The following is a 25,450-nucleotide window of genomic DNA, read 5'->3' as shown; positions in this document are numbered from 1 at the left end:
ACAGGGAGAAAGTGACTGTGTCATGGCTAAGAGACAGCACAGTCAGTCACAGCCCTTAACGCTGGGAGGGCAGAATTCAAAGAGATCAGCAAAAAACAGTGATGGGATGCGATGGATTTAGAAACTCTAAAAGGCAGCTCAGCTCAGGGAAAACAGGAGGCTCCTCCTTAACTGGCTACAGCCTCCCCTCCCCTCCTTGATTACAGTTCACTTCAACCTGGTCCCACCTGGGTGCAAAAAAAATCATCTCCAAAGGACAGACCAAGCTCATAAATGGGGATAATGAATGACAACAAGAGAAGATGGGACATCTAGGAGTGGGTTGACACACAGGGCATGGAGTGAGTCTGTGCAGTGACTTGGGTAAGATTGAGTGAAAGGGTACTAAGCCTGCTTTTGTGTGGAGACGTCTGCAGGGCATGGGGAAGGCTTACTGAGTCAAATGGCCCAGATCCATGCACTGTAGCATCTGGTAAAGGGGATTCAGGCATTGGGTGGGATATTCAATCACACGGCCTCTGGGGTCTCCTAGGTCTTGTGGGTTCTCCTTTTTTAAATATATTTTTATTGAAATGTAGTCAGTTTACAATGTTGTGTTAATGTCTGGTGTACAGCACAATGCTTCAGTCATATAGGGACATACATATATTCGTTTTCATATTCTTTTTTGTTTGTTTTCATATTCTTTTTAACCATAAGGTACTATAAAATATTGAATATAGTTCCCTGTGCTATACAGTATAAACTTGTTGTTTATCTATTTTATATATCGTAGCTATTATCTGCGAATCTTGAACTCCCAATTTATCCTCTCCCACACCCTTCCCCAATGGTAACCATACGTTTGTTTTCTATGTCTGAGTCTATTTCTGTTTTGTAAATAAGTTTGTCTTTTTTTTTTTTAGATTCCACGTATAAGTGATATCATATGGTATTTTTCTTTCTCTTTCTGGCTTACTTCACTTAGAATGACATTCTCCAGGTCCATCCATGTTGCTGCAAATGGCATTATGTTGTCATTTTTATGGCTGAGTAGTATTCCATTGTATAAATATACCACAGCTTCTTTATCCAGTCATCTGTCAATGGACATTTAGGTTATTTCCATGTCTTGGCTTTTGTATATAGTGCTGCTATGAGCATTGGGGTGCAGGTGTCTTTTAGAATTAAGATTCCCTCTGGATATATGCCCAGGAGTGGGATTGCTGGATCATACGGTAAGTCAATTTTTAGTCTTTTGAGGAATTTCCATACTGTTTTCCATAATGGCTGCACCAAACTGCATTCCTACCAGCAGTGTAGGAGAGTTTCCTTTTCTCCACAGCCTCTCCTGCATTTATATCGTTCATGGACTTTTGGATGATGGCCATTCTGACTAGTGTGAGGTGATATGTGGGTTCTTATTTTAAATCATTGAAACTTTCCTCCTGGATCATTTCTTTAGGGTTCAGGGTGTCAGAATTTGGACAGAAGTACTGTTCATATACTTTCTACCTCTAGGTAGGCTGAAGAAATTAATCTGCTTGGTCAGAAAAAGTCAGAGGGTCACACTGCACATTTTAACATCAAGTTTATTTCATGATCTTCACTCTAGGAGATGGGGCCAGCTGCAGCTCACCAGCTGAGAAAGCTTGGGTGAATGGCAGGAGGAGAGGGGATCTGGGAGGCAGATTAGAAGATGTCACCTTGAGTCTGATGTCATGCTCTTCCTGGAATGTCAGTTCTGCAGGTACTAATCAAACATTAATGGTGGTTGTTATCAGTACTAACAACTTGCTGCTTTGTCAGGTGGAGGGAAGAAAGGAACTGGACTTTCCCTGACCCTAGCAATATCTTCTCTCAGCTCTACTCCAGGCATTTACAAGAGGAGGAAAAGGAGGATGGGGAAAAGGGGGGACATCAGCCTCCCACTTAGAAATGGGGTGGGGAGTTTCTGGGGCTACCCAGGGAAGATCTAGGGTGCTGCCCTCCCTTGCTTCTTTTTACTCGCTCCCTGCATGTGTCTCACAAGTGGATGTTCATGTTGGGGAGTGGAGATGACCCACTAATCTGAAGCTGTAAATTTTTGTCTCAGCTGTGCCAGTGCCTCACTCTGACCTAGTCAAAGTCAGCAGCTCTTCCTGGGACTCAGTTTCCCCATCTGTAAAGGGGTGTGCATGTTTGGTTATATGGCCTTTGCAATTCCTTGGAATCTTGCTACTCAAAGTGTGATCTGCAGCCCAGCAGCAGCAGTAGCATCACTCGGGGATCCCGTCAGAGTGCAGACTATGATTCAGTGATTTCAGACCTACTCAGATGGGACCTGAGACATTACATTTCTAACAAGATCCCAAGTGATTCTTACCCACTTTAAAATTGGAGACATCCTGCCTTAAGACACCGTCAATCCATGAATTGATCGTGGATGTGCCTTTCCATTTTCCCTCTGGTGTGTTCCTACCACACTCCCAAAATTTCGAGCACTAGGACTACTTCCAATGGCCAGAATAGCTTGAGTTAGTGATTTTCTGGCACAGGGCATAGAGAAATGCCATCCACTCCCTGAAATATCACCCTACACCTACACACACCCACTTACTAATACATTCACTCACTACCTCATTCACCTATTCGATTCAAGAAACATCTAAGGGAGAGTCAGGTACAGCTTGAGGGCTGAAGATAAAAGGGAGACTAGGGCATGGCCTCTGTTCCAGAAAGTTTATGGACAGGCCTGGACAGCCAACTCCAACTCAGTGTGATAAGCACTTCTGTAATTAGTAAAGAGGACACATTCCAGTGAAATGTTTATAGTCAGAAACTATGTTGTTGCAGGCAAGGAAAACTCTGGAGGCAGTCCCAGGCTGTGTCCTCCCCTGCCCTTTGACTCTGTCTTTCCTGTGGCCTTAAATATGTGGCTCCTGTGCCCAGTTTGGGGGATGCGCTGCTGGGATAGCTTCTGTCTGGTGACTCACAGCATACTGATAGTGATGACTTGCCTACATTCTCCTCCATTCCCCAGTGATTAGGACCTGTGGTGGGATCCTCCCGTAGCTCAGGGGTTCTTGACTTGGGATCCATAGACAGGATATTTTGGGCAGAGTGGCCGGGGAGTCCACATGCAAATGGTTTTGTGGACGTGCTTAATACATTTGTCTTGGGAGAGAAAGTCTTCATGTTTTCATCAAAGGACAGTGACACCTAAACACTGGAAGCCAGTGTCTTGCTGCCCTGAGCCCCTGGCAGTAGCGGCCTCTTTCCTTCCCCTCTTCCCCTCATCCCCCTCTCACTCTACAGCTGGTGTCTCAACTTCCTGCGTGCTGAGGTTGATCACGTTAGGAGCTCTGTCTGTGGTATCAGCCATTCTGAAGAGCAAAAGAAAGATCCTTGTCCCCAACTCAGCGTGTCCCAGGTAAGCACAGCTGAGCCACGGGCACAGCGGGAAAGAAATCCCTAGAACCCAGAACCAGGTCTTTGGCAACTGGTTGGCTGAAACCTCTTTCATAGCGCGAGGTGAGAAGGTGAGCTTTTGAAGTCACTTTCTGGGCTTTCAGGGTGGTTTATGATGGTGACCTCGGCTGAAAACTCCCTCTCCTTTGTGCTGTGAGACGACTACAGAGTGAAAGGCAGTGGGGGAGGGAGTCGGGGTGGGGTGGGAGGGGGGTCCACAGGTGGACAAGTCATCAGTGACCCCAGGGAGGCAACTGTTGGGTCTGTTTTTACTTTTTAAAAAATCAGGCTTCAGAAACTGTAGAGAGGACATATGTTGTCTTTGATGGTATCATTCTTAGTTCAAATCCAGCCTTAGGCATGAAAGAGGGCATGTGCTTTGGACACCGTCTAAGGCAAAGAGTTCCGTATCTTATCTGTGTGGTTGTGAGTGCACTGTGAGGTTATTATGCAACATAAACTTGCCTTTCTCTTTCCGCTGCAGAGTAATTTGGGCTTACAGAATACATTTATAAAACACCCTTTGAATATGCTTTGTGACTATGTTCTTTCTGGCCTTCCTGCTTCTGTCTTGTGGGACTTATGCTGAAGTGAGCTGTCTTCCTGGATGCAGAGCACCTGGTAAACAGATGGAGCGTGGGGCAGCCCTGAAGTATTCTGGAAAAGTAGAACGGGAGCAAATATTGGCTGTGGAAGATTCAGGGTTGGTTTTTACGGATAACCCAGAGCAGATTCTCTGTAGCCCATGTCAACTGCAAAAGGTTTTGAGGAGTCTTGGGGGTGATTTAGCTTTTTGTTTTTTCCCAGACAACAGCTTCTGTTCAGTGTGAACCTGCAACATGCAGGCCTGGCCCCAGAAGAGAAGTGAACACAGCCCTGAGACCTGCTTCCAGGGACAGGAGATGAGAATGAGATAAACACTGCACAAAGAAGTGATTTTAATGCAGAAAATCTACCCAGGAGGGCGGCTTTACAACCCCACATTACATAATCCATAGATTCACAGACCATTCTACATTCATTTATCAAGCGAGCGTTTATTAAGAGTGTGACACATAGGCACTGTGTTACTAGGTGCCGGAGTTACAGCTGAAATCAGAACAGACACAGCTTTAAGCCCTCGTGGCCCTGACAGTCTCATGAGAGATATGGACCACAGGTTCGTTCAAATGCATTCATCCTCTAACAAGGATGACACATCTAGAGTGCAGTGGACAGAGGAGGGACAGCTTACTCTGACTTAGGAGATCATGGGAGCCTTCCTGGAGGAGGTGATGTTGAGGTTTAGAACTGAGGGATGTGCAGAAGTTAGCTAGGCCAGAGGGGGGAGAAGTAGGACAAGAGGGAAGAGAATTTCAGGCAGAGATCGCATCTGAGTAAACATTATTTAATCCAAATTATAAAAATATATTTGAAACAGAAGTTATTTAAATTATTTTTGTTTTTTGAATCGTGTGTTTAGTGTTTATAATCTCCCAGCACATCTATGGCAATCAGAGCTAATAGACAGTCTGTATCAGAGCTTTCAAATCATGTGCTGGTTTTTCAGTTGGGAACGTCTGCAAACTTCTGATGTGACATTTATTTCTAAATATTATGTGATTTCTTCAAAACAAACTTTTAAAAATTTTAGAACAGTTCTATTTGATTTTTAACTTTATATTTTGGAATAACCAAACTTCCAGAAAAGTTGCAAGAAGAGGGCAAAAAAAAAAGCTCCCATATATTTTTTAACTCTATTCATTAGTAGTCAACACTTTGCTACATCTGCTTTTTCCATTTCTCTCTATCTACCAATATATCCATGTATTATTATTATTATCTTTGCCAAACAATTTGAGATATCATACTCTTTACCCCTAAATACTTTACAAGGCGTCTCTAAAGAAACCAACAGGGATACTGTGCTACTATCTCTCTGGGGTCCTTTAACCTGGTCTAGCACCTCAGCCTGTCTTTGTCTTCTGGTCATTGATATTTTTGAAGAGCACCGATTGATTGTTTTGTAGAACACCCCTTAAGGTGGGTGGATTTGATGTTTCTTCATGATGAGACTCAGTGGATGCATTTTCAGCAGGCGAGTGAGGGAATACAGCCTTTTTTCAGGAGATCACATCACTCATCACATCACTCAGTGACGTCCTTGTGTCTCGTAACTGGTGATGTTAACTGTTACTTTGGTTTTTAGTATGTTTCAAACTGTAACACAAACATACACAACCAAATGTGTTTATATCCAAATTTCATCACAAAAGAGATTAGTAACAAGCTAACCTGCTCTACATTACCTTGTCTGAATGCAGACCTCCTTGTTTAGTTTCTCCTGCCAATTCTAAATATATTGGAAATTCTCATAAACATGTCACTGATTAATAAGATTATAGCTGTGGACTGGTCTTTCAAAAGGCTGGATGTAAAATTGCACGAGTAACAGATTACTGCTTAGCCATGTAAATCAGAAATCTTCTTGGCACTGTACAACCAAAACACTATACGAAAAGTAAATTGAAATCCTGAGGCTGATTTAAGGTGACAGTGAGCCCCACTGGACAGATTTTGGTTCATCAAAAGAGCTTCATTTGTCTTGATGCCTGATTTGACACTAATTTGATTATAAATTGAAAAAATACCCTTTGCATATGTTGGGTGTATGTTTTATACAAATCGGGCTCCTGTACAAGATATTGATTAAAACAACAGTTCCCCTGCTTTGGCTATTTGAAAGCCACAGCTGAATCCTACCAAAGATCCTGCCCACTGTACAATCGCTTTTGCTCAAATAACCCCAGGGCTCAGGGAATACACATACTTCCATTTTCCAACGATCATTTCTGAGAATTGTGGTCCCTGGTTGCTCCAAATTGCACAGAATTTGAGATTTATTTCTTTCCTTTTGAAATTCAGTTCTGTTTATGTTAAAATGTACTGATACTAACATTTCAGGAACATACCACACTCTCTGCAACTCCCCGCTTACCCACTGACTCACCCACACAAATGACCCAAGCAAAGGACAGTCCTACCTTGGAGACTGTCTAGCCCATAGTTCTAATTCCATAAATGAGGACACTGAGATCCAGGAGGTTTCCTCTGAAGGAGAGCTGCTAATGCTAGTCAGACTGCAAACCATCCCTGCCTGTGTCAGAGACTGAGGTGGCTTTCTGATGGCAGACATGCTCCCTCGGGAGGCGATCAAGCTGTCTTCCCTTCTCTCTTGGCCAGGGTGGATTGTTGGCAGCTGAAGCCGACCGCGAGCAGGTTCCTTAGGTCTGCTTTACTCCTTTCATATTCACTCGTAGTGTTTGAGTACAGCCAGGTCTTTGGGGGCTTCTAGATTTCCTAGTAGGTTGTGGACTAGAAGATGGTCCTGATGGAAACACAAGACTGAAGAGATGTAGCTCCCTTAGAAAGCCATTTATAATAGATTTTCACTGGGAAAATGCAGTCTAAGTTCTGAAAGAATTGTCTAAGATCATCCAATGTACCTATAAATTGGAGACCACTTACAACTCATTCCATCCCATTGAACTAGTGTGTATTTCATACATATACGTGCAAGGCAGAACCATAACTCCTTCGGGGATGCCAATGGGGAAATGGAGAAGTTCAGGACATGGTCCCATGCTCCAGAAACCCATAATAATCCCAGGGAGATGATACATACACAGATTAAAGACTTAATAACAATGTAATGTAATGTTTGATGACACGGTCAGATGAGTGGAAGAGAAAAATGGATCATGGAACATTGGAGAAGGAAAGCAGTCTGCCATGTGGGTAAACTCTGGGGCTCCTAAGTCAAACGACCTGGATGAAACTGCAGCTTCGCCACTTCGTAGCCATGTAGTGAGCTACTAAAGTTCTATTCCCAACATGTTATTGTTACTATTTCTCAGTCTGAGTGTGAACCTTCATTGGATGGACAGGATGTGAGCAGAGGAGCAGGAGCGGGCTCCGCAGCAGTTTGTCAGAATCATAATGAATTATCCACTCGAGAAGCTCCACGAGCTACTTCTGTAACTTTTTTGTTGGCATTTACCAAGCCCGAGCGGAGGCGGCAATCCTGGAAACTTGATTCTACCCACCCTCTTACGTCCGTACTCCTCGGCACCGCCCCCTTGAGCTCCCAGCGCCGGCCCCCAGGGGGCGCTGCCGCCCCGCCGCCGTGGCCCGGCCGCCTCGCGCGCCCCCGCCGGCCGCCTCGCGCGTGCGCGCCGCCCAGGTGAGGAGGCGGCGGTCTGCGCGCCGCGGCGGGGGCGGCTCCTCAGCCGGCGGGGCGGGGCGGAAAGGCCGGGCCGGGGCGGGGCGGGGCGGGAGGCTCTTGGGGCCGGGGCCAGACCAAGGCCAGAGGCGGGACCAGCCGCCGCCGTCTCCGTCTCTGTCTTGGTGTCCCGTCCCCCACAGCGCCGGGCGGCCGCCGCGGAAGAAGCGGAAACTGCCGGGTGCGCCGCGCCGTCCGAGAGCGCGCCGAGGAGCAGCGGGGCGGCCTCCGTCCGGCCCCGAGCGGCCCCGCGGCCGCGGCGCCCCCTCCCCCGCAGCCCCGCGCTCCGCCCCGGCCCCGCCCGAGCTCGCCGCGTGCCCCCGGACCGGCCCCCGGACCGGCCCCCGCGGCCCGAGTGCGCCCACCTGAGCCGCTCCGCGCCCACCTGAGCCCGCGCGCCGGCGCCATGGCGGAGCAGGAGAGCCTGGAGTTCGGCAAGGCGGACTTCGTGCTGATGGACACCGTCTCCATGCCCGAGTTCATGGCCAACCTCCGGCTCAGGTGAGGGCGGAGGGGCGGTGCGCAGTGCCGCGAGCCTGCGCTTCCCCAAGTCAGGGCACCCCTGCAACCCGGTGCGGCCGGGCTGGGGATGTCGGGGGTGCGCCGAGCGCGAGGGATGGAGTGCGGCCGGATTGGGGTGTCCGGGGTCCGCTGAGCTCGACGGTTGCCGAGAGAGTACGCCCTGGGGTGCGGCCGAATTGGAGTGGAAGGGGCGTGCCGAGTTCCAGGGCTGCGCCTTCCTGAGAGGGGGCGTCCTTGGGTGCTGTCCGGACGGTGGGTGTCAGGGCTGTGCCGAGCTGGAGGCAGCGCTGGGGGCCGGGCGGGCTAGTGCGCTGCCCCAGGTAAGTGAGTGGGCGGGCCGGGTGACCTAATGGAAACCAAAGTAAAGGGAAAGAAAAACTTTCGGGAGAGTCGTGGCGGCCCCGAAGGCCCTGGGAAGACTGGAGGGTTGTTTTGGAGAGAGGCTAGGGTCTCATCCCGGTTTCACACTTGGTTCTTTTCTTGGTCTCCTCCTTTATTTTTTTCCTGGCGTGGTTCCACCACGTCATTCAGGATGCTGTAGAGTGATCCCTGAGCCGTCTGTTCCGGGACACTGGCTATTTTTTGGTTACTCTCTAAACGTAATTAGACACGTTTCCAGACATCGAAGAGACTGCTCTGCTTGCCAGTGCCAAGATAAACTGTCTGAATTTGACAAGGCATTCATGGTTTCAGTTTTTTCAAGGAGTTGTGGATGGAGCCCTTGTGTTACTGACATCCTTGAGAATGTAGTCACAAGTCAACGCGCCGGAATGGGTTTCCAGGACGAATTTGTTTTAGAGAGGCTTCTACCTGTGATTATTTCATTCCTGATAAAGTAATATGTAAGCAGAGCTTTAAAGTAGTTGGGCTTTTAAAGAAAACTTTACGGTAAATGGAGTTTCAAAATAACTGGGTTTTGACGTGTATGTGTGTTTCCTGGAAGTTCTGGCCTCATCTCTTGTAGGGTTTAGAGCTAAATATCACTCCATAAGCTTATAAAGTGGAACTCTTAATCCAGGTTTGGGTGCTTAACTAACCCCACTTTTCAGTATTAATTACCCCGGTTAACTTTAAAAATTTTTTAAAGTCTTTTAATCTTTGAAATTGCAGTTCCCCAGATCTTCATCTGTTCCTGGCCTGGCTTCATTAGGTCCCAGAGTAAGCAGCAGGGTCACACACCTGGGTTCCACACCTGCCTACCTCAAATGACCTTAAGCCAGTCATTGTGTCTTGAGTTTTCTAATTTGTAAAATAACGATCTCCAGGATTTTTCAGTACTTACATTAGTTCTTTTTTGTGTGTTTTTTGGTGGGTTTGTTTTGTTTTGTTTTGTTTTGTTTTTTGCTTTTACATGTCATTGGTTGCTATGTCTTTAAGTGTGAGGCTTGAATCTGAAGAAAGATTATTAATGTGAGCCTGACTTTGCTCAGAAGAGAACTTTGCAGTTTAATTCTGCCTTGCGCAGGATACTCCAGGAGGTAAGGTGGAGGGTCCAGAGAACTATCAGGTGTGTCCTTACCTCTCAAAGAGGGGGCATGTTAATGAAGACAAGAGGCAAGGTGAACATTTCCATTCATGTAAATAACAGGTCAGGAAAACAACAGAGGAGTTAAGCTTTGAAGAGTTCAGAAGATTCTTTGCCAAGCAGTTGTACAAACTAATTGTTCTGAAAGTTCAGAAGAGGGAGAGATGCCTTAGGCCGGCTCAGAAACACAGTCCAGAGGAGGAGAGGAGGGGTTGAGAGGAGGTTTAGGATTTGTGTAGGTGGAGAACATTCCTGGTGGATAAGGTGGCTGAGCAGAGGAGTGGAGGCTTCAAAGCTGATCTGTTTGGGGAATAGTGAATAAACTAAATTGTCTGGAGGGGAAGGAGCAGGTGTTGGGGAGCTGTGGGAGGAATCGCCAGCTCTCATTAGTACCACCCTTGGCTAGTAATGCCCAGGTTTCGAGGCTCACCTTTGCACCCAGTCACCAGGTCAGTGAAGCTCCGGATGTTGTGAGTCTTCACCTGTGTGTGTATTCAACCGCTGAGAACTGGCTGCAGTTCTCACAGCACAGGTTCAGCGACTGTTCCTGATTTACTTGTAAATTGAGAGTAGTTGGTTTGTTCTCGGGAGCCATAAACACAGTGGAAGGGGAGCAGTGCCCTTCCCCCTCTCCAGCTGTGAGCCCTGATGACCCAGTGGCAGGCAGGCCTCTCTCCCTGATAGTTTGAATTTCCTATCACCCTGATGTCCCCCCCAAAACTGTTCCAGTGTTCAGCTGTGTGAGCCACCGGGCTCATGCGCTTGCGACCCTTGGGTATCTGTTTCCCTTCGCAGGAGTTGACCAGAAACCCACTTGCAGATCCGGGTGCTCTTACGTGATGTCGTGTTTTCATCTCCTGGGACAAGGATGGTTGGACCCTGCTAGGTGTATCTTTAGGGTTGTATAGAGGCGAGATTTGAGTGTATTTCATCTCTCAGTGCATGTGTGTGCACCTGCCCCGTCCTCCTGCCTTCCCCGAGCTGCGGCTTCTCCTCTCACTCCCGTCTGGAATGACCTGTCCTCTGCTGTCTGCCTGGCTCTTCTGCAAGGCCCTTTTCTTTTATTTACAGTCTGTGACATACAGTTGGACACTTAAGGCTGCCGTTGTTTCAGGGGTCTGTGTCATCCAAACCGAATTTTAATTTTCCCGGCGGCAGCTCCCAGCATAATGCTAGGCACGAAGGACCTTCCTTGTGACAACATTTTTTTTGTAGAGAAAGAAAGAAAGAAAAGGAATGTTTCAGTTACTTTTTTTTTTTTTTTGAAGCTTCTATGACGAGGTCCATTTAGAATTATCTTCTTATTTTGCTGCTAGTCTGGCCTTCTTTTCCCCTCTTGGTTAAAGCTTGATTTTCAGACATCTGCTACAACTGATGTAACTTTTCCCTCACTGTTATTATTTTTAAATATCAGTGTAGGCCTGTGTCTGTGCACGTGGGTCTGGTTGAGGCAAGGCTTAAGGGGGGATGTGGGTTAGTGTAAATTAGTGTAAATGAGAAGGAGCTTCAGGCTGTGCTTTTCACCCTTATATCAAAAACCACCAGCATCCTGAGGGCTGCCTTCTCTGCCTCCTGGAAGTCTCCTGCTAGGGGAGGTTTGTTCTGTTTGTTTGTTTTTCCTTTTGGCAGAGATGGAAACAGAGGTGTCGATGGTTTTGGTGGCAGTGGTAAGCTCCACACTCCATTTCCAAGGGTCCGTGCCCAGGACCAAGATTCCCACACAAGCACCTCCGGCCTTCGTGGTCAGGCCTGGGTCCCACCAGCACCCCCCCCAACCCCGACAGTGGCCACAGCATCCCCACCATGTTCTTCCTTCTTCATAGCCACTTCCTTTTTGGACCTGGAGCCCTTTGGTTCCGTTTCTCCTTGCTCAGGCCATTCTCGTACTTGAGTTCTAACAAAAGTAACATCCACGCTGCGCCCTGTCGCAGTTGAGAACCCCTCCTGGCCACGCCCCGTGGAACATCTGGTCCTCCCTGTGCCTTGCTCCTCGCTCGGCCATCCTGGAAGGAAGGAAGGATGCGGGCCGCTGCTCTGAGCTGAGGACAGGATCCCTGAGACACGTGCTTTTCATGCCACAGGACGAGGAAACCCACCTTAGTCTCCCAGTTTCTAACACTGTTGGTGCAAGACCCGTTTTTAGAATAAGGCATCTGCTCAGACTGGTTTCTTGGCTCTTTGGAGGTTTAATTTGTCCTCTTTTGTTACTGGGTTTTCTCTTCCATAAAAGCAGCCATTTGAAGCACTGTGTTTGCCAAAGCTACAGGCAGCTTCTCACCTTTAACCTAAACAGCACGTCTTTTGTAGCTTTGCTGAGACCAGGCCCCCCTCAGCCTTGGCGCTGTTGACGTTGGGTCGGTCATGCTTTGCTGTGGGGGGCTGTCCTGTGCATCGTAGGATGTTTAGCGGTGTCCCTGGCCTCTACCCACCAGATGCCGGTGGCACCACTCCCCTCACATATATGACAACCAAAAATGTTTCCAGATGCGGCCAAATGTCCCTCGGAGGATGGGGCAAAATCGTCCCCAGTTGAGAACCACTGGCCTGGGCTGTTCTCCGGGGAACATCCTCTTCCTTCCCTCCTCTCTGCCCTCATTCCCTGCCTGTCGCACTCTTACTCATCCTGTGAGACCAGTTCTGAGAAGTCTTTCCCAATCCTCCGGGACAGGAGGGCAGTTAACTGTACCCTCACCTGTGCTCCCAGGATACACGGACACTTGGTCTTCACTGCTAGAGAGGGTTTATCGTGTTATCTTGTTCTCTGCATGCCTGCCTTCCCGCCAGACTGTGCGATCCTCAAAGCCTGTCCGGAGGCGAATCCAGGTTTTGTGACCCTTTGAAACTCATTACAGTTGGGGAGAGGGGCCCATTGCTAAGAAAAAGAATGTAAATTACGAGTACGAAATTAGATACACGGCTTTGGAAGGAGCAAGGGCGAGCGAGTGGCTGTGGAGCAAACTCGCCACTAGCCCTTTTGCGTTTTTCTGTCATGCTACGGAGCCGGGCATCCATGTGTTCAGTACATTTTTAAATGAGTGAACTAGGCCAGCTAGTGTCGGCTGGTTATTGTCCAGCCTGTGGGATTCTTAACTTTAAAAAAGCATACAGTTGTCTCAAAATATTGTACTTATTTTAATACAGCTGTGTGGAGGGCAGGAGAAATGAGTTGTAGAGTTAACAGAAAGACGGTGAACTGGCACACGTGCACACGCATACACACTCACACACTCACACTCACCGCACAACCTCTGTACTCTTTCTCTGTGGCTGTTTGGCTATTTGGAAAGTCTTGTAGGACAAAGGGTCCCTCTTTCTTGCCGGGGGCAAGATCTCAGATACTCTGGTGATCTTCAAGCCAGTGTCAGTCCGTGATTGATTCAGAGCTTTTGTTCAGAGTGGCTATGGTTAGATTTGTAGGAGAGGTGAATGGCACGCTAAATCTTTTTGGCTTCCACATGAAATTCTTTGGCAACCACTTTTAGAGGCCTTCGGAAAAGGACAGTTTGCTCTGGGCCTGTTTTGCACATTGGCTTCATATTGGGACAAAAAAATGAGAATTTGGGTTTCGGAGCTGCCATTTGGAGTGAATCACCCTGCCGTCTTGTTTCCTTTCCTACTCTGTGACAGCTTTCCAAGACTATTTTTATTCAGGGTCATTTGTTGACCCTGGAGACGACTTCTGAATTTAGCTCCCAAATAGAGCCAGATGTGGGTGGAATTGAGCCCTCAGGAGCTGCTACTGGTGCGTTTCATCGCTGGTTCTGAGGGGATTCTGCTTCCACATGTAAGAGAGGAGCCTTTTGGTTAACTTGGAGATGAAAACGGTGACTCTGGTAGAGATAGAAATGTGTCTGTTTAGTGGCTCATGTGATATCAGCGTTGTGAATTATCCTGATGGGAAGGGCTGTCTGCTGATGTCTTCACCTGAGTCCGAGCCAGCTCGGCAGAAAGGACCTGATCTCAGGGACCAGCATCTTTTTTATGAGAACTCTGGTGCCCATTGCTGAGTTGCCGTTGGGACTGGATTGGGTCATTGTGCCACTGCCCATCGGTTGCCGAGCCCATCTAAGGTCTCTGCTGTCAGCGGAGGCTCCAGCCCCACTGGGCAGGTCATCTGTCCGTGAGCCTCACTGACATGGCCTGTGAAAAAGTCAGCTGTGTTCAGGAATGGGTTCAGAGGGTAACAGCGGTTTGAAAAAGACACTTCAAGCCTCTCTCTTTTCGTCTGTTCAATTCCTTGGTTGAGATACCAGTTCTATTTCCTGTGGGACACAGGCTCCTTTCGGTTCAACGGCTGTATAATTACTGGGTAGATTTCTTAGCAGAACGATGTTTTCCAAACTTTACTTTTTGGCATTTATGGAAAGAAGAGAGGGGAGAGCATGCCTGCTGCAGGGAGCAGTGGAGAGGGCACAAGCTTTGAGACCTAACTGACCAAGTTCAAGTCCCAGCTGCACTGCCACTCTTTTTAGCGTGATGGCTTAGGGTAAGGTAATGCCCCTAAACCTCAGTTTTCTTATATGTAAAACAGTTATTGGGGTGAAATCACATGATGTGTAAAAAGTGCCTGGTCAGTGCTTGGTAGACCATTTTCCTCTTAATTAATGTTAACTCTCTTCCTGAATCCTTCCCAAATGGCCTCACATCCCTGTCCTGACTCCATAACTTCCTCAGAAAGACAGAATCATTTGTTTTGGCTTTATTTGGGGTGGAGGGGGCAAGGATGAAAAATGTTCTAGAAGGGGTTGGAGTTACCTATTGGAGAGAGCAAACGCATTGGAGATACACAGATCTGGACCTTAATTCTGTCTCTGACCACTTCTCATCACCCATGTGACCTCAGACGAGTTGACTAGCCTCTCTAAGCCTCGGTTTCTTCATCTGTAAAGGTGACATATTATTGTGAAGATTAAACTCTACTACCTGTGAAATGCCCGACGTGGTACCTGTAGCATAGTAGGTGCTCAGTAGATGGTCCTCTGTCTCTCCTCTCAGCCCCCTCCCAGTGCAGCCCTGCGGACCAAGCGCCCCTGCTATCCCAGCTCTCCATCACTGTCACAGTAAGCACACTCATACCCGTTCCCCCCAGGGTTACCGCTGTTTAGCTTCTGAAAATTGTTTTAAACTCTTTGGAAAAAGGAGATAAGCTGCTCATATTATCCATAAATATTCCAAAATATTTTATTCTTCACATTTACTCTTCTCTGCTTTCAGGAAATTCGGTGATGTGACATTGGTGCCTTAAATCTCCAGCACTCTAGCTGGGTGATGAACTTTAAGTGTAGTCTTTAAAAAAAAAAAAAAAACTAACTCATTTCCTTATTTAACTATAGACCTTAATATAACTCCTGGCCCTAAAGGTGGCAACTACCTGAATTCTTGCTGTGTGCTTCTCACTATGTTGGGCACTTTGGTGGGGGTTACTTTTTAGAAAGTTATTCTTTGGGGTATAGCTTAATTGGGAGTAAAAGATACTTCAAAAAAAAAAAATGGATCAATGTGAAGTAGAAGATAACTGAGCCAAAATGAATGTTGCAGACAATCAGTTGTTTTGAGGGCTTCCTAGAGAGAAGGAGCCAACGAACCATATTTTTAAAAAACAGAACTGGTGACAGTGTAATTAAGAATTGTGTGTGTGTGTCACATACTAGAGTTCTCGGGGATTTCAGAAAAAGAGAAAATGGGATAAGAGTAGGTGGACAGTGCTCTGGAACAGGTAGAGCGTGAGCAGACCCTTGGTGGAAGGAGAGAGCGTCTCTCATTCAGAAACACCCCTTTAACGTGGGCCCCAATGCCCCGCACCATCCTAGCCCTGCCCTCTTCTCTCTGTGCACCCGCTCCCCGCACCAATGGGCTGGCCCTGCTGCTCGCCAGCTTCCGTCGCTCAAAAACATTTCCCCCCAACACAGTCTGCACTTTTTTCCATCTTGTCTTATACGCTGCCCAAGGTTCTCCCAACTGGAGACTGAGTTAGGCTGATAAGAATCCCCTTACAAAGTCAAACTTCTAAGGCTGCACAGGCACAGTCCTGTGAATTTGCTGGGTTCTTTCCTTCTAATGCCTCAGCGAGGTCAGTGAGAAGGAGGAACCGAGGATTTCATTTCTGAGAAATGATTTTTGCAGCATGTAACTGTAAAGGGCAAGGGCGAGCTGGGATGTGGAACTGAACTCTGGTGGAAAGGGAAGGATGGGCAGGAGACAGTATGAGCCTCGTTTATTCTTGGGGAGGTAGGCTTTGATGACAGAGAGCGAAGGTGCCAGAGAAAACCTCTGCTCAGTTAAAAAAATGTGTGGCTTATCTTTAGGCCTAGAAGAGGAAATGGAAAATACTTCTTCTTCCTTTATCTCATGCCTGATTACAGAACTTCAAGTCTCAGCACCCAGACTGCGTGGTGAATACTATGGCCATCCCACTGAGGGTTAGAGACACATGCGAGCCAGGCTGTGAATCCAGTCATGGCTTCCAGCATTTCTTGATGAAGTAGAATGGTCCACTTTTGGAAAGTAGACCGTGTTAAAGTAAAGGGTTCTGGTAAATGACTTGGAGAAGGGATTGGAGAGCCTCAGCTGGTTCCTTTTGGATACTTTGTCCACCTTCCTGGCTGCTTCTTGTCCCAGCCTCACCGCTGAAGATATCCCAGTTTTTACTCCAGACACACCTGCTCATGCGGGAGGAGGTACTTGATGTCTGAACGAGACCACCTCCGTTCCCCCCTGCACTTCTGCGCCTTGGTGCACAGTATGGTAATGGATTTCACTTTAGAGGGAGTAAAGCATTAACTCTTATAAGGCTATTTTTGCCTTAATAAAAAGATTGTTTACTGCTGAGCGTAACTTTTTTCCAAAGAAGACACAGGCCAATTCAAGATTCTTTAAAAAAAACAAAACAAAAAACCTCTTCTGGAATACATGGAAAAATACATCAAGAAGCAAACACAACTTTGCTTTCATTCCTCCTCTTCATTTGTCTTCCACAGTCATATAAATAAGCCTTGGGAGGAAATCACCACTCACATACACCAGGTCCCAGAAGCGCTAGAAGCAAATGAATGAGTCAAAAAAAAAAAAAAAAAAAAAAAGAAGGCTTCATTTAAAACAATGAAGCAAACACCAAGAGAAAACTCACAGTTTTCCCCCCTCCCTCTGACCACAAAGTCTGCTTTGAGTGACTTGTACAATGGAGGACCGTCCGTAGCGGGGTCAGGGTGAGCCCAAGGGCTCTCTCTTACACCACTGCTTTGTGCTCAATATAAAGTCAAGAAAAATTTCATAGTCAATTAAAAAAAAAAAGATCAGACTCCATTAAAAAAAAAAAAAGCCTTACATTTGTTTTGGATAACCCTCAAATTGATCAGGTATCAGTTTTTATGGACATCTAGGACATTTAAAATTTCTTACAAGAATAGTCTTGATAATGAGGTTGAGTTAGCCTGATTCTGCCATCCTAGCCTATGTTTCTTGTAATTAGGAAGAAAACCTTAAAAAAAAAAAACCTTCAAAATAACAAATCTCTAGAGTAGTTTAAATGTCAGTGAGAACAACTATGAAAAATTTGTTATTGCCTTCATCATGCGTTGTCACTGTATATTTATGTCCTGTGCCTAGTCTCCAAGTCCCGAGGGCAACTTTTATCTTGTTTACCTCTGAAGGCTTCTTTCCAGGCATTAAGGACAAAATGTTTTCACTTCTATCAATGGATGAATAAATGAATGCATAATATTTCCACATGTTTGATTCCTGCCTGTGTTATGTATTTTCTGTATTTTTTGTATTGTGTCTTATATATTTATGTAGTCTGATTTTCCTGTGGCTGTAACCCCAGTCTTTGGGAAGACAGGAGAATAAAACTGCCATTACTCTTAGGGGGAAGAAAGTGCCACAGTATATTTGGGGTCCTTGTGAAATGGTCGGCATCTTTTTTTTTCTTTTAAAAGACTTGTAGAACTCGGACGTCTGTCCCTGTCATGCAACAAATTGGTCTGAACAATTTAACATTTTAGAATATATGGTTAAGTTTCTATCATGTCTTTCAGCGTGCCTCCCTGTGAATTCTCTGTCCCCTCTTAGTAATTTGCAAATCTAATCTGCTCTGGGACCCACTCATAGAAAGGAATATAAAGAAGGAGCTAATGAGTTCTAATGAAGACTGAGGGTTTGTCCTGAGTGTATCAATCGTAGGGCATGAGTTTTGAGACATCTGCTTTTGTTGCCTTCTCTGCTGAGTATGTTTTGATTGCTTTGGTGTCTTTGGTCAGAAAGGCATGTTAAGCCAAGGCTAAGTTCTGAGTCATAGGTAAGTCGCTACTCTGAAACTTACTGCTGCCCTTGGTATTTGAATTGTTGGTGTAGTTGAACAAACCAGTGCATGCGGAGTGGGTCTTTCCACACTGTGTGCACTGTATGGCTACTTGCTGATTTGCAGGAGGCAGCAGCTACTGGCTGCGTCTGCGACTGTTTGCATCTCTGCCTCCTAGGTTCCTGGTTTATCTGAAACCTTTACCGAAAATAAACCTGTTCTTTAACTTCTTCATTGACCCTGGGCTGGTGGTTCCCAAATGTGGCTTTGTATTGGAGTTACCCAGCTCTTAAAATATCTAGGTTCCCTGGACTTTACCCTGCAGAGATTCTATCTTACTAAGCTTCGTTCATGCCCAAGTGAGTCTCATGTACAGCTAGGCTGGGAACCATGGTCCTGTGCTACTGGTTTTTTGTTTTTTGTTTTTGTTTTGTTTTTTTTTTTCATCCATAGCTGTGTTCTATTGAAGCTATATGGGAGTGTTACTGCAGGGTGAACTGACTGGTATGTTAACAAATGTATCACAGCTTACCCAAATAATTAGAGTTCTTAGTTGTGATTATTAAATCAATTTAATTATTTGATAATCATAGTTTATCCTTCATCTTTGCAACACATCTTTTTCATCCTATGGTTATGATTGTCCATTTTTAGCATACTGTGTATTATTTTTCTGTCATCAGATTCTCCATGCCCCCCCCCAAATAGTCATACCATCCTTGCTAATACCTTGATATATTTCCTTATAATATGGGGTACTTTTATAAATGTATATATTGAAAAATTTGGAATCTTTCTGTTTGTACAAAGTATACTTTTGTAAACAGTTTTATAACATAGTGTCTTAAGCATTTGCATGTGTTTGTCATTAAGTTGTCTTTGAAAGTGTGCTGGCAACCATGTCATCCTTACCCTTTTCTGGATATACAGGGACAACCCAAACAGAAGTGATTTCTTCCTCCACAGAGCTGGGATACCAGCTGCGGAGACATAGCAAAGCTGGTAAACAACAAAAGAATAATTACAAGTGGTAGTAAGTGCCATGAAGGAAAGAGCAGGGTTCCCTCGTGGGGGAAGTGGCAGTGGTGTGTGTTCATGCCACAGAGAAGGCATTTTTTGAGGACTTCAGATTTAAGTGAAATCAGAAGGATGAGAAATCGGGGGATGGGGTGGGGGGATGTGGGAGGGAGGCAGGTGTAGGGAAGGGGAATCAGACAGGGAAGGGTGGAACAGGCCACGCGGAATGAATCACTAGAGAGGGAGGGAGAGCATGAGACATTGACAGAGGGACAGACAGACAGATGGACGCTCGGTGTGTTTCAGAAACTGAAGGGCATCCAGTGAGGCTGGAGTCTGGGCAGAGCGGGGCCAGGTGGTGATGGAGCACTAGTCGGGACCACGCTTTTTTTGCCAAGGACTTGGGAACGAAGAGCTCAGACTCCCGAGTGCGCTGGGAAGCCTTGAAGGGCTTCACGCATCTTGCAGGCACTTCAGGTCAATAGCTCGCTTTTAAGTGTCTGGGCTTCCTTCACTTTAGCTGCCAGAACTCCCCAGGTCTGATGGCTGTTCTGAATGTTTTTGTCAAGTTGGTGAATAGAGTACCGAGTTGACAGTTGCTTTCTACACATTTCCGTCAGCAGGGGTGAACACAAGTATAGCCCCATGTTGCGTGTGGTGTAACAAAGCTGCCGCTTGGAATAGGCAGCCCAAAAGCAGTGCTTTGATTTGAGATCAATCTCAGTGATGACTAGTAGGCTACGGCTGATTCCTGAGAGCTGCGTTTTCTGATTTTATGCTTCTAGCAATAGAAGAGGCATTCTGAGCCATGAATTCCCTCATGAAATCTCTGCATTGTAGGATTTTAATGCCGGAAGGGAACCCGGAGGTTATCTCCCTGACGTATGGATACATGGAGTTAGGAACATAGATGTGTGATTATTTCTCAGGATTCTTCACTAGTCTAGTGATGCAGTTATTATTGGAGCAAAAAATCTCTGATATCCTAGCTCTGAATTTATTCTTCACTTCTCCTCTTTATTGCTTTGCAATCAAGTAGCAGCTCTTTAACTTCCTTTTTCCTTCCCCACTTAAACTTACTTAAAAAGATCTAAGCAGGTCGAAACAATGAAAAAGCTAACAATGTAAATACTAAGTAAATCTCTAGTTCTGTTACTGAAGGGCACCAATACAAATACAAAATAACATTTTAGGAATGCCAAAGATGGGAGTTTTAGTAGCCTGTAGTAGGCACCAACATCTACCTGGTCTCTACTGAGAAGAAAGGAGACTTGGAAGTTCTGCTCAGGCTCATCCCACTTCCCTTGTGTGTGGTTCTAACTACTCGTTATCAGTTAAAATGCTGTTGGCTGCAGCTAAAGGAAAACCTGACCAAACCGGCTTACACAAAAAGGAAACAGATTATCTCACACAACAAGAAGTCAGTGATAAGAGAGGTTCTGGCCAGTCCTTCAGGGCTCTGGGTCCACGGGTCTGTGGTTATCTCAGCCCTGTCCTGCTTGCCCTGGTTTCATCCTCACTGGCTGAGATGGTTGCAGCACTTCTGTGCATCTCATCCAGACACCACACCCTCTGAAGAAGAGGAGGGAACCATCTGCTGGTGTTTGCTTCTTTCTCAGGAAGCCCCTGGAAGACATCCTTGTGTTTCAGTGGTACGCATTTGCTCACATGCAAATTAGTAAACCCATCATTGGTTCTGAGGAATGTGGTTATTATGATCGATTGAGAATAGCCAAGTCCTGAAGCGTGGTTATATTGGAGCAGATACCTGAACAAAACCAGATTCTTTTAGGGAGGAATGAATTTTAGAGGGAGAAAAGGATATTGGATAGGCAACCAAGAGTGCCTACTCTGTATGCTTTTATAAGCTGTTGAGACAGGATGGTGTTAATTCAGAAAAGAATGCTCGGGGTGGTGAGGGCACTTGCAACTGTGTCATTTTTAAGTGACTGAGGGAATAAGACCTAGACATGATAACTCCGGTATGTTTTCCAACATCACCAAGCAGTTCTCAGCAGCTGCAGACACCAACTGGGTGTCTTATGGATTTAATGTGCCCAGTTGTGACATTATCAACATGGAGACAGTGTCAGGTCCTACGGGTTGAGGGTTCAGTCCGACAAGGCTGCCGCCCACTTCAGACACTAATTGCAAGTCCAGGTTGTCACCTGTGCTTCTGACCAACCAGCTGTAAATTGGAGGGTCCCACAGCCCCTTCCTCAGATGTGATTAATTTGCTAGAGTGACTCACAGAACCCAGAGAAACATTTACTATGTTGACTAGTTTATTATGAAGGATACATGAACAACCAGATGAAGAGGGACATAGGATGAGGTCTGGAAGCATCCTGAACGCAGGAGCTTCTGCCCATGCACACTGTTCAATAGTATAGATCAAACTGAATGAAGAAGGTTGTGTGTGCTTTGGCCTGTAAGTATGCCATGGTATAGTTAATGAGATAGGTGGTGTAATTCCATGTTTGTAAATAGGTGAATGGCATCCCTTCCTATTTTAAAACAAACAAATAAAATGCCAAAAAGCAAGATGAGCCTGGGGCATCTTGCTATGCCAAAAAGCAAGGAAGTCCTCAAAGAATGATGGACAATGTTGAGAAGAAACAAAATTCAGCCTGAAGGAGCTCCCTCGGGTTAAAACTGGGTCAGCTGGAGCACCAAATTGAAGTAGGCAACCATGAGTCCATACTTCTATAAACTAATAAGTGAATAACTTGAAGTTTGGTGAGGAATGAGATCTTAGCATCTCATTCTTAGTATCTCACTTAGTATCTCCCTACAAAGCTCTCATTAATTAATATCAAAGGAAAAATGGAATATTGTTGCTGTAGAGAAGCCTGGTACACGCTGTCTAAACTAGTGATGAGAAGGAACTGCATCGTAAGGGGACAAGTCAGATCACATACCGTGGGATGCAGTGAGAACACAGCATCGCTTCTTCTGAGACATTCCTGCTGAATAAAGATGCATAACCTGCGTGTACTCAGAGGAAACATCTGGCAAAATCGAAGGATAAAATAACTGTCATCTTTAAAAAGGTCACATTCATAAAAATCAAGGAAAGGCTGAGGAACTATTCTAGAATGAAGGCAGCTAAAGGGACTTCACAGCTTAAAGTAAAGCAAGATTCTGAGCTGGATTCTTCTGCTGTAAAGGACATTATTGAGACACTTGGTGGAATTTGAAGGGCGTTTGGAGAATTCATTGTTGGTAAATGTATTACATGTTAATTTTCTGGTGGTGTTGTGGCCATCTAGGAGAATGTCACTGCGGGAAGTACATGAGAAGGGGTGGTAGGGCACCAGGTCAGCAGGTTCTTCTCAAGTGGTTCAGGAGAAAAAAGGTACTTGTGACTTTTTTTTTTTGGTAAGTTTGAGGTTGCTTTAAGTAAAACATTAAAAAAAAAAAAGTAACTGGTTCACATGTTCCCGAAGGATGTAGTGTCTCTGGTTATGGGAATTCATTGCAACGGAGTTTGGGAGCTCACTTACTAAGGCTGTTGGGAAGGGGTGTTGTGTATCTGGAAGGCTGTTCTTCATGGCCTCTGAAGTCCCAATTCTGAAGATTCTGGGTGTCGGTACACGTATTTTAAAGTAATAGTTAAATTTATTGAATGGTGTTTACGCCTTCAGGTATTACAAAGCAAAGGAGACTGACCTCTCCGACAAATCGGCAGGCATTATTTAAATCTCTTTGCTGGGGACTGTGTATACGACTGTGTGTAACTCCCTGCAAGGGAAGTGAGTGATGTGCTTGGGGAAAAGGGCTTGGAGGTAAAGAAAAGTATCTGACCGCCCATAAAGTAGTGTGTCGTAAACACCAGATCCTTGGTGCTGAGATTCTACAGTTCAGGCCAGGGGATGCTTCTCTGATGTTGATAAAGGAAGGCGTCTATAGAGGTCTGGGACTGGGCTGGGGTTGGAGCCGGAGGAAGACTTAGGTATGCATGGAGTTAAGATGGCCGGGGGAGCATTCCGAGCAGCGGTGCCCCTTGATGCCTCTCTGAAGGGGCACCGTGTGTTCGGGACAATGAGAGGACCAGTCTGACAGGTTTGGAGGTGTCCTGTAGGAGAGCCACGCTTTAGAGACAGTATAGTTAGGGCGACAGGACTAGCTTCCATAAAAGGGAAAACGGGGAGGACGCTGAGGGTTGGGGCAGCTACCAGGCATCAGGCACTGGGTTAGATGGGTTTTAATTGGTTAAATTCATCCATTCATTTACCTCTCTTAATCCATTCAGTCCTACAAGATAGGTGTTCTACTCATGATACCAGTGTAAAACATTGTAATCAGAGGGAGGAAATGACTCTCAGAGTCACAGAGCTGATTGAAGAGGCAGTTTGAAGCCAGATTGGCATGACTTCCAAAGCCCAGGCCCTTTCTGCTACCCTCTCTGCTTCTTACACGTGGAAAGGAATAGAGGGCAGTGATACGGACTCTGGGGGTACTGCCTGCATGTGCAGGATACTGGCAAGAGCATTGGGGAAGGAGAACATCTCTCACTACCTCCGGTCATGCTGAGGTTGAGGTGCCCCTGGGACAGGCCTGTGAGCTGCAGATTATCGGGAAGGAGCATAAAAGTGTGAGGAAAAGGCCAAGGACTGAATCCTGAGAAAATCTATGCTTCCGAGGCAGTCAGAAGAGGCAGCCTAACAGGACCCTAAAGAGAGAGCGTCCAGGGAGGTAGGAAGTAACCAGGAGAGCGCGACGCCGCGAAAGTCACGGGAAGCGGGGTGCAGTCAGCAGAGTGAACGCTGCAGGTGTCCGGGAAGACGATGGTGGAGAAGTGTCCACTAGACACGGCATCAGCCAGGGTGCCGGGGACCTAGATGAGAGTGTTTTCAGTTGAGGGGCAGAGGTGGTAACAGTCGCAGTGGGCTGAACAGTGAGTGTGGAGCGGGTGGAGAACTAGAAACAGGGAGAGGCGAGAAGGCTTTGAAGGCCTTTGCTCTGAAGGGAGGGAGAGAAGGCCGGAGCTGCAAGAGGCTGTAGGTAGGTTTTTGCTTTTCTGTTATTTTCAGCCTGGAGAGTTGAGGATGAGTAAATAATGATGGGAAGGGGGCAGGAGAGATAAGTTTGAGAGAGGAGAGGGTCTGATGCAAAAGGTGAGACCCTTGAGGAGACGGGTGGGCTGAGGAGGGGGGTGGAGGCACCCATGCTTGTTGTCTGAGTTCCTTGCCCCCCACCCCGGCCCTGCACTGAAAGTCTGTGTCCACGCAAGGTGGCCTCACTGACCAAAGCATAGCTGCGTGGTCCACGCCATTTCCAAAACACATCTTCCATGAATGCTGCACATTTGGAACTGATGGCAGTGTAAATATATTCTGTTTAAGGCCACTCAATTCAATGCTGTCTTTACAATGCTGTTTGGTCCGAAATAGCTTCTTCTAAAATGGATATAAAAGGAGAAAGAGGGACTGAGAATGAATACACTGTCAGGCAGAAGAGAAAGCTCATCCAGCAGAGGGCACAGCAGGGGCCAGCGAGGGTGAGCGCCTCCTTGGCCTCCTCCAAAGAGGTCTAGACCACACTTCTTAGAGTGGAATATGTTTTGCAACATGTGTTGTTTACTCTCCCGTGGCCTCATTTCCCACCGTTTAGTTTGGCATCTGAAGAATTGTCTTGATCTGTAATAGTGGACAGAAATTTTTTGAATAAATGAAGCATGTAAGAAAAAAATTCTAGACCTGCAGTCTAGAAATAAAGGGAAAGTGTTATGTTAGATGTAAAAATGCAAGAAGGAGCGGGGAGGGTATAATAGCTCAGTGGTGGTGTGCATGCCTCGCATGGATGAGGTCCTGGATGAGGTCCTGGGTTCAATTCCCAGTACCTCTGTAAAATAAATAAATAAATCTAATTACCTCCCCCCATTAAAAAAAAAAAAAAAAAGACTAGAAAAAAAAATGCAAGAAGCAAGGAGTCAGAGCCCACACCTGGGATGACTACAAGTTTCCATCCAGAGTGGGATTGAACAGTAACTTGTGGTGTTCTTACGACAGAGCAGCTAGATAACAACAGAAAGGCACCAACCACAGCTCCGTGCATCAGCATGAATTAATCTCACAATCATAACATTGAGCAAAAGAAGCCAGACGCCAAACAATCCCTACTCTATGCCTTCATCTACATGAAATTCACAAACAAGCAGCACTGGTCTGTGGTGTTGGAAGTCAGGGCATTTCAGGGAGGGGAAGGGGAGCAGTGATTAGGAGGCTAAAGGAGGGCTTCTGGGGCACTGGTGGGAGCCTTCTTCACACAGGAGTGTCACACAGGTGTGTTCACTTCGGTAATTCATCACATTGTGCATTTAGGACTTTTGCACTTTTATGGGTGCATATTACACGTCAATAAAATGTGTGTGTGTGTGTGTTTTAAAGACAATGAG

General features: G+C 46.2%; 1 protein-coding gene across 3 annotated transcripts in view; it reads left to right on the top strand.

The window, feature by feature from the left end:
- The first annotated feature begins 7,995 nt into the window (after nucleotides 1-7,995).
- MYO1D (myosin ID) overlaps nucleotides 7,996-25,450 on the top strand; it is a 304,073-nt gene continuing 286,618 nt past the window's right edge. For 2 of the 3 annotated variants that reach the window (XM_064495922.1, XM_064495923.1), the window contains exon 1: nucleotides 7,996-8,191. In XM_064495922.1, coding sequence (XP_064351992.1) covers nucleotides 8,097-8,191 — 95 coding nt within the window. In that variant the 5' untranslated portion in view covers nucleotides 7,996-8,096. The remainder of the gene's footprint in view (nucleotides 8,192-25,450) is intronic. The other variant, XM_031468289.2, reaches the window with a different exon arrangement.

Source organism: Camelus dromedarius, chromosome 16, assembly GCF_036321535.1.
Source record: "Camelus dromedarius isolate mCamDro1 chromosome 16, mCamDro1.pat, whole genome shotgun sequence".
Lineage (NCBI taxonomy): Eukaryota > Metazoa > Chordata > Mammalia > Artiodactyla > Camelidae > Camelus > Camelus dromedarius.
The sequence above is the reverse complement of the archived record's forward strand: the minus strand, read 5'-3'. Positions and strand labels throughout refer to the sequence as shown.